Source organism: Passer domesticus, chromosome 12 (assembly GCF_036417665.1).
Source record: "Passer domesticus isolate bPasDom1 chromosome 12, bPasDom1.hap1, whole genome shotgun sequence".
NCBI lineage: Eukaryota > Metazoa > Chordata > Aves > Passeriformes > Passeridae > Passer > Passer domesticus.
In genome coordinates, this window is record NC_087485.1 from 7,683,736 (window position 1) to 7,693,417 (window position 9,682).

Consider the following 9,682-nt stretch of genomic DNA (forward strand, 5'->3'; position numbering starts at 1 on the left):
TGCATCATTTTCCACTCAGCAGCCCACAGCATCGCTTGTTCTTCACCTGATCACACGTGTGTGTCCTTGCAGAGATGTGCAAACTTCCCCATTTCCTTCCTTCCACTTGTACAGGTCAACACGCTGATTGCTCTGCAATTAGATGGAAGAAAAGAGACAGTCTCAGGCCAATGAGGTAGGACATGGATCTGTGTGTTAGGACCAGGTTCCCTTCACTTTGAACAACCTCAGTTAGCAATGAGTCATGCTGTGATTAGCAAAGTCCTTGCCCAAAGCAGGAGAGCAAAGATGAAATACAGGCTGCAAGGACTTTCAAAAGCTTACACTTTAATTACACCCACTTAAAACTTGAGATAAACTAGAAAAGGAGAAAAAAAATCCCACATTGCAAAATCTTTCCATGAAATTATGTTCTCAGAGTCTTTATGTCCTAACAACATGCTGTAACTGCAGGCAACAGGCAGACAAATTCTGTCTGCAGGAATACCCTGCCAGTCTGTTAGATTCACAAGTGGAGGTTTTGCTGAGGGGGATGATGGATTACCACTGGTTGTCCTCAGCTCTCTCTCAGTTCCCTTCTGGGATCATCAGGGCCGTTGCCAAACAAAAACAATACAGTCTAATGGCTTCAAGGACACCTCCTCAAGGGTACTCCCCCAATCCTTGCCAGCCCAGGAGAAAAGCTTTAAGTGTGTCTCACTGGCTGTAAAAAACAACGGCAAACCAGATGTATCAATGACAACATTACTCAGGCTTCCTTCACTCATTCCAGGAATAAATCCTTGCCCAAATGCAGCCACATGCAAAGTTACTTGAAACTAGTTATTGTGCTGTAAATTCATGCTCTGTCTCAATCAAGGTTCACTTCAGGCCAAGCCAAGTCTGATCTTTCTGGGGCTGGAATTGCCTTTGTGGGTGCACACAGAGTGCCAAGCACAGTGGATCATGACTGGAAATTCACGCAGATTTTGCAAAACCTGAGAGAACATGACCTTAAAATGTTATTTTCATTAGCCCCCTACTTTTAGGTAGATGAGGGAAAAGATAAGAGACTTCATAGAAATACACAGTTGTTGAGGTTGGAAAAGACCTCTAAAATGACTGAGTTCAACTGTTATGTTACAATTTTTATGGCAGTTTTTTTTTGTGGTGGTGGATTTTCTTCCTACCCCAAAGATGCTTCATGTGAATTTCTACTTGCAGATAGATAAAACATTACAGCTTTCTTTGAAATGAAAGGTCTCATCCCAGCTCAGCAATAATATATGACATTTCTCTAACTGCTCACAGCAGGGCTGCACAAGAGCTTAGGGCAAGAAAAAACTCTTTGTATGTTTCTCATTGACAGAAGTACCTAAGGGGTAGAGTGAAATCACCCAATGGGATTTACCCAGGACTCCAGAGACAAGACACAAGATAATGATCACCAGAGAAACTGCTCCTCCCAACAGGAGCATTTTCTAAAAAACTGTGATTTTCGTAAGTATCAGTATTCACTTTCAACAATTTAATCACCCCCTTGTTCAAGAATCTGTGGCCACACAGAAGAAAAAACAAGGATCTAGGATTGAAAACAACAACACTTATGAAACAACAGCTTAGGAGTCCCCAAAAACATGCTTGAGCAAGAGGGCAGACACAGCCAAGCACAGCAAAAGAATTTGCTCCAGCTCTTCTGGAAAGAAGCTAAACACAAGGACAGATTCCCCTCTGTCTGTACCACTTCCAATTAACAGGACTGAAAAACCAGATGATGCTGCTGGCAAACAGGATGGCAGCCTTTTACACCCCTGTTCCACTCACAGGGATGCAGAAGGATAAGACCCTTGGGCTGTTTACAATACAGTGAAATGGCTTGAAAGGTGGTATTTTTGACCCAAACTGAAAAAGCTGCCTGATCTCATTCTGGGGATTTCTGAACCAGCGTGTCTCAGCAACTATGTTCAAATCCCCAGAGCATCATAGCATCTTTGTTCATAAACAGAAGCAGCAAGGTTTAATGCCAGCTACACCTGGTTTCAGCCTGGAACAAGATGGGTTCCTCTGTCCACTCAGAGCAGCAAGAGGCAGGAGTGCTCAGATGGGCGAGACAGGCACAGCTCTCCTGTGCAGCAGGGTCCTGCTCAGATCAGCATGAACTCGTCACTGGGTATTGTCTTCAGAGCGTGTTTGAAAAGAAGCTTTCCTGCTCCACTTGTGGCTTGGCCAGTGCATTTCCTTACTTGGTTCTGGTTTCCACAGACTGCATCCAGAAGTGGCAATGAAGGACACCTTTTTGCCAGTTTTAGTAACTCTCTGCTCAGGAGAAGACTGCTGCTGGAGGCACCTTTAAGGCATCAGTCATGTGCCAGAGCTGGAAAGAGAGGCTGGGGAATGTCAGAGAGCAAACAGCCAGGGGCTCCCAGCTGACAGCACCAGTGCACTTTTAAAACTGCCTTTAATTAAAAACATAGCAAATCCAGGAAGCAAAAGGAACAAAAATCCCAAGAAATCACCTTCAACTAGGTGTTTTATCAAAAGAATAGAGAGAGAGATTTCTCTATCCCTAGCTAGTCCAGGACTCTCAGGCTATAAAAGCAGACAACACAGCAGAAAAGGCAGCTCACCCTGGAAACAGTCTGCTCCTGGCTGGTGCCAATGGCCAGGGTGCTGTGGGTGATGGCTGAGATTTCCATTGGCAGAGCTCAGGGCCCTGGGTGAACAAGCTGCAGAGCACGACAGACCTACTACAGAGCAGAGCTGAAAACTGCACTCTGTCTCACACAGCCATTACTGCTCCTTCAGCCCAGCCCACTGCCTCATGGAGCTCCTCACTGATACAGTGCATGCCCAGCTGCAAACCCCAAGCTACAAGTCAATATTGACCTGTGCTATTTACAGACTGCCTGGTGCACCACAGCCGAGCAGCAAGGCAGGGAGGTGGAAACAAAACAGCACAGAGCAAGAAATTCAAGAAGTGCACAAATCTCAGACTGGAAATCAGAAAAAAAAGAGCACTTCCCTCCAGAATGCTTTATTTATTTGGCAAAGTTTTGTAAATGACAAGCAAGCAAAACCAGATGCAACCCTGGCTGCCCAATAACTGAGAGCCATTCAGCTGAACACCTCACAGGCAGTAAATCAGAATTAGGCCCTGATCTTGCAATGCGACTTGCAGAAGCATGTCTGTGCCAGCTCCACACAGCTTCCAGCTCTGCAGAGGCTCACCCATGAAAGGAAGATCAGGGAAGAAGAAGAGTTAGAGGTTTTAAACGAGTGAACTCACGGAAGCTGCAAAGTAGTAGGCGTAGCTGTCGTGGGGGTTCCACTGCACCGCGCCGATGTCCCACTTGCTCTGCCGCGAGATCTTCCGGTGCCCCTCGTTTGGTGCATCCAGGTTGACAATGTAGAGGAAACGGCGGCTGCAAGACAGACACAAAGGGGCTGCACCTCACAGGACTGATCTCAAAACTCACACAGAGCTCACAGCCTTGTGTCCAGAGGCACGGGAACCAAAAGAAGAGAAGCATTTCATGAGACAAGTGAAAATGCTATTCCTGAAAATGCTACATTTGACTACATACTTCAAAATTGACTGAAAAAAAAACTCACAATCCCCCAACAAAGACAAGACGCACCGAAAATAAACAGGATCTGCAAATGTAATAGATAGCTTACACCACAGAAAAACCCAGATAACTTGGATACAAAAGGAAGAGCTGGAAAATGGTGCAAATACATTCAAACAGGCTTTGCAGGCCTAACACTGCAGCAGCAGAGCCTAAGTGGCACAGTCCCAGGAGTGCAATGCAACAGCTTCAGCCTGGATAGGTTGCTCTGAGCAAGAGTTAATGAGCCTTGACAAAGATGATTCTACGTGGGTGCTTCTTTCCACACCAGTCTGAGGGCTTGGTTCCACCAACAGTACAAAAACACCTGCACAGAGCTCATGCTCAGCTGCAGCAGCTTTTTAACGTGGGTGGACACAGTCCTGCACAGATTTGATTCCATTACTTACCTGAGCTAACTCTGTATGCAGCAGAAATAATTCTGCGTGATGGCAAACCTGAGCTCACACATCCTGCTGGATATGGCCAACTCCCCACAAAACAAGGTATCATCCTGTGTGATTCATCTTACAAGCAAGAGAAACTGCCCAGAAATAATTGTGAGCCAGCTGAACCCTATGGAGGACCAGCATCAAAACATAATGAACCATACATAATTACCCACATGAGCATCATCTCTCAGCTGCAGTGACCACACAGCTGCTCTGAGCACTGGCCATTCCTCCTGTTATTCCTGTACAGCACTGCCAGACTAAGGGTTTACATGGAAGCAAGCACTGCTTTGAGCTGTACCAAAGGACTTGGTTCCTTGAAGACTGACCAAAGATTGGCTACACTCACATGATTCTGAAATGAACATCCTAATTGGTGTGTCAACTGTGTCACTGACAGGGGCACAGGAATGGCTGTTAGTGCTGAAAAGCAGGAGCTGGAAAGGCACTGCTGAGCTGGTTGAAGGCTTGCTCTGGAAGTGGATACATAAGACCAAGCTCTCCTGGAAGCTTGGGCAACTTGGAAGTCTGTGGCACCTACTGTGTTTGTGAGTATCATCCCACACTGAATCAGCAGAGAAGCAGGTCAGAGAGCCCCGTGGGAATACTTGAGGCAAATTTTGTTAGGAAATAATCTAATCCGTATTTCAAGACAATCCAAATAGTACTTCATGATGCTCCATCTCCCATATGGGGATTTGGGAAGGAATTTACCAGGAAAGCCACACCAGTATTCTATTGTGCTCTTGTTGCTGTCTCTCCAATCTGTATCCCGTTGGGAACATGACCCAGAATCAGCTTCATTAAGCCTTGAACAGAATTCAGCTGCACCTTTCTGAAACAATCCATCAACCCTGCAGCTGAGGTCAGCCTGAAGGTTGCTGGACTGGCTCGTGGAGATGACTGTCACACTTCTAACGGGGACTGTCACACTCACCCCGAGAGAACAGCGCGCTGTCCCAGGCAATCCACTGACATCGCAGTCGCCTGTTAAAAACAAAATCAAATAATACCTGTCAGGTCAGCTGCTCAACCAAACATACAGCTTCAGGAAGGAGTGCAGGAAAGTAGCATCCCCTTAAAGTAGCTCAGAGGGGCAATGGGTGTAGTGGTTGATTTTGGGACTCAGGACAGCACACAGAGACATCTTTGTTAGCATAAAGCGAAAACAAAACCTGGCAGAAAACATTATGAGCACTAAGACCTTGCTCCCTTCTTCCTGCTATGGCAATCACAGCTGCAGCCTTTCAATCAGCAGTCTCTAATAATCTGTATTAATCAGCCTCTGCTCCTGCTCAGGAACTTTCTCTCTCTGTCATTGCAGGGCCAGCTTTAATTATATATGTACTGGGAGAATGAAGTGCAACCATTTGTGTACAGCTGGTCTCCAAAAATGAGAGATGGCCAAGAGGCATCAGAATTTACTTGGCATTGTTTATAAAGAAGGCTATGAGATAACTTAAAGGCCATCAGGGGAAAAAAAAATTAAAAAGGGCTGTTTGGATATTGTCTCCCCCTCTTTCTGTGCAGAATGAACTGGCTAAATCATCTTTTTTAAATGCCAAGACAATAAAGGAAAATTTTACTTGGAAAGCTGAACAGTTCAGCCCATAAACATAGATATGACTTCAATAGAGTTTTAAGCATTCACAGCACAAAAATCAGAATATGGCCCAATTCTTCACACTAACTGCTGTCATCTTCAAAGCCGCCTCTCTGAAGGCTCAGGATGTATCTCCTGCTGCTGTTCAGGATTGTAAGTGCTCTCAGCATGGATGTAACAAGACTTCAGGATGTCCCACAGTTACTACTAACAAGCATCACTAAAACCTGACAGACAACACAGAAATCCCACTCCATTTCAGTCAGATCTGACAGTAGAATATCCATCACAAATTCTGAGCTGTCTCAGCCAGGGCCCAGCCCCTCCTTGCAAAAACCCCAAGTGAGGGAAAAGCAGCATCCCAGACCCATTGTTCTCTAGAGAGCACATGGCAAACAGCTACAGCTGCCTGCAGAGCTTCAGCAGGAGCTCATGCTAAACCAAACCCCATTTCACCACTTTTACTGTTCCAGGAACAATCCCCTTTCATTACTTTTTCCTAGGCAGCAAATCAAATCTTCTGGCAAGGTTTCCCTAGTCTTAAAGCTAATGCTGTAAATAAACAGCTAGTTTTAAAATCTCTAAATGATAAGGAAACAATTCCAGCTTTCTAGACCCCACAGCACCTTGCAAAACACAGAACAAAACCTGCAAGAAAGTAGGTTACTGAATCTATATAAAAAACCAACCAAACAAACAAATCAACAGAAGAAAGAACTTTCCCCAGATGGTACACATTTTTCTTCTGAGAAATTAAAATGAGGATCACTAAAGCCACTACAGTAATCAGAGCTTTCTCATGTGATGAAGAGCTAGTCAGGAGACATATTTCATACAGTTGGAGCCATCTTTCCTCAAAACAGAAAAAACCATGTCAATTTAAAATGATTGATAATTTCATATACAAGTTTATTTTTCCTAGTGTTGGCACCAATATCTCATAAGTCCTTACAAATTGTTTTCAATAATGAACACTGGTAAACTGTTTTTTTTTTTTTTCCAGGCAGCAAGCATCATAAAATATAATGAACAATCAGAATGATGTAAACAGTTTCACATGTCAGGCTGCTACTCTGCTGGGTCACAAATTAAGTTATTTTACAGCAACAAACAGCTCCCTATGATACAAGGGCCTTATCTAGGCACAGGAAAAAAAAAACAAACAGCTGCCATTTAATGTGCTTGGTACAGTGATGTGTCAGTTTTCACAGCACCACCTTCCAGAAGGGGGGAGCTGAAACTGAACAAACCAACCTGAAAGCAGTCTACTTTGCCATTTCACTTGATCTCTGCTAAGCAGGCCAAGGAAAACTCCTTTTCATGTCTGAACTTTCAGTAGTTTCCTAGTTAGCTTCATTCTCTCCACCTCAGAGGCAACACAGCAAACCAATTTGACATGGTTATGCTGTTTATCAAGAGCTGCAAACTCTTATCAAGCAACACCATTTCCCTGCACACCTAACCTGCCATCCACACACTGAGCTGGTACAAATGGTTCCATTTCAGCACTGGGTGAGTTTTACTCTCTTTTTGATAGTGCAAACAGACCAAGTAGAGCCTGTGGGTCCTGTTTAAATCAGAAGAGTACACAGACTGCCACCTCTGTCAGCTTGTACAGAAAAATGACACTTGTAGGTAACATGGGCCCCAAAACACACACAGTGATTTTCTGAGGTGGTACAAGATGGGTGCTTAGCCTTCTCATGACACACTCCAGCATGGTGAACAAAGACAACTGAGGTGTACTCTCACAGCTGCCTGCTCTTTTGCTTCTTGTTGCCATTCAGGTTGTTTTTGGGGCAGGGATTTTGGAGATAGTGTGGCCTACATGCAGAGCTCAAGACTGGCACTGGATGATTTCAGCCAAGGTGCTCCAATTTCTCAAGCTCAGGTCTCCCACCTGCAAAAATGTTCCTGCAGACTCCTAAAAAAAAGCTCAGATGCTCAGACACAAATATATAAATAAGTTTATCCTGAAGCAGCAGCCTGGCAGCCCCAGCCAGAGCAGCTCTCTGGTTTCACATGGGACAGCAGCAGGTCAGAACAGCTCCAGGAAGATCACACCAGAGTAAAGCAAAGTGACTGAACCCCTGTGCTCACCCTCTGCCAAGGCTGGTGCCAGAGCAGGAGTGACACTGAAGCCAAGTGCTGCAGCATGGGATGGCAACACCTGTCCCTTCTGCTCCCACACACCAGACATTATGAGTAAGCAGGAAAGTCATGAGGCCTCCTGTCTCCTGAGCCAGATGCAACATGAATCTGTGGTGTTGGAAGATGTACCCTCATATCTCATTACTGGCTTCCTGAGGGCAAATCCTCAGCAGCAGACAAGGCTGCTTTAATGCTTCAGGGAGGAAAAATAATACAAACTTTTGAGGTGCAGAAGTGAAAAGCTTTGTGAGCTTACAGAGGGTAGGCTGGATGCAGCACACAGGATTCAATGCTTCTGTTTGCAATGGTGAAGGCAGAGCCCTTACTGCTCCAGCACAAGAGGACAAATGAGGCAAGAGAGCTTCTAGAACTACTTTTTAAAAATCTTTCTGGGTTTCCTGCTGAAGCATCTCATAGTTCACCCACTGTATCAGGCTTTGTTAAGATATTGCCAACACCTTAAAACCCCTACATTTCTTAGAACAGAATCATAGAATCCTAGAAGGGCTTGGGTTGGAAGGAACCTTAAAGATCATTTTGCTCCAAATCCCTGTGATGGGCAGGGATATCTTCACGAGGCTGCTCGAAGCCCTGTCTAGCCTAGCCATGAACACTTCCAAGGATGTAAGAACAACTTCTACAACAGCATGTGAGCAAACAAACTCTGTGCCGAGCTCTACTACCACCATCAGCTTCAAAAAACAAAAGCTGACCTTTTTGCTATTCACAAAAAAAATATAAGCCACTTTTTATTTTAATCAAGCAACACCCAGCAATTTATTTAGCAGCAAGACAGTAGCTGTAACAGTCTCTGCGAAAAGTGACAGAGCCACAGAATGGTTTGGGCTGGAAGAGCCCTTAAAGCTCCCCTCATTCCAGCCCCCTGCCATACACAGACACCCTTCACTAGACCAGGCTGCTCAGGGCCCATCCACGCCGGCCCTGAGCTCCTCCAGCAAAAGGAAATGAGGAAAGACGTGTGGGAAGTGGCAGTGTAGTATGTTAAGCCTGAAAATGTATTTTAAAAAAATACAAGACCTATTTAAGATTAGAAATTAAGTGCCTCGTGAATTAAGGCGTTATCTCCGCGCAAACGACTCCAGACCGCCTCAGCCCCGGCCATCGCCGCCGAAAGGCCCCGCGGGGCCGCCGAGCCCTCCCGGGCCGGGACCTCCCCCCGCTGCGCTCGTCACGGGCCGGCCGGGGGCTGCCCCCGCGGCGCGGTGATGCGGCAGCCCCCGGGCCCCCCGACCTGCGCGTCGCGGAACTCCACCACCACATTCTCGCTGCTCCAGCGCGCCGCCATCTTGGGCCGCCTCGGCGGAGCCTGCGCGGCGCCTGCGCGCTGTAGGGCGCCGTGCGGGAACTGCTGGGAGATGTAGTCCCGCCGTTCACACCCCCCAGCCGCCCCCGGCCCGGTGAACCGGGGCAGCGAGTCCCGCGGAGCCGGTGGGGGTCCCACGGCCCCACGGGGGGTCCCGGTGCGGGCCCGGCCTCTCCGGAGGGGCCCCGGCCGCAGAGGCCCGAGGGTGGTCGCAGCCCCGCTACGGAGCAAAATGTGTGCGTGGCGTGGGTCGGGAGCCGTGTTCCGCGGGGCAGCGCCCGCTCCTCGGTGCGGCGGCGGCTCCGCGCCCCGCGGCGGGGCGAGCGCGGCGCCGGGCGGCGGCGGCGCACGGGTTAAGGGCGGCGGGCCGGGGGGGCCGGGGGCGGGAGCATGCGTGCTGCCGGCCGCTATTGTCTCCGGCGCGGCGCCCAGCACCAGGCGGCGGCCGCAGCGAGGCCGTGCCCGGCGCAGCGCAGCGGAGCGGGGCGCGCCGCCCCCGCCGCCCCCGCCGCCCATGGGCCGCAGCTGATCCGCGCCCGGCTCCCGGCCGCGCCCCGGGCACCAG

At 47.9% G+C, this 9,682-nt stretch overlaps 1 protein-coding gene across 5 annotated transcripts in view; it reads right to left on the reverse strand.

Annotated features, from left to right (window-relative positions):
* Window positions 1-9,633, reverse strand: part of WDR59 (WD repeat domain 59) — a 49,298-nt gene extending 39,665 nt beyond the window's left edge. For 3 of the 5 annotated variants that reach the window (XR_010346851.1, XM_064387075.1, XM_064387073.1), the window contains exons 1-4: window positions 9,046-9,633; window positions 4,977-5,026; window positions 3,266-3,401; window positions 47-132 (exon numbers count right to left, since the gene is read on the reverse strand). Coding sequence is in view for 4 of the 5 variants with exons in the window: in XM_064387075.1 (XP_064243145.1) it covers window positions 47-132; window positions 3,266-3,401; window positions 4,977-5,026; window positions 9,046-9,633 (860 nt within the window). In the remaining variant the exon portion in view is untranslated. The other 2 variants (XM_064387077.1, XM_064387076.1) reach the window with 2 other exon arrangements.
* Window positions 9,634-9,682: the final 49 nt, after the last annotated feature.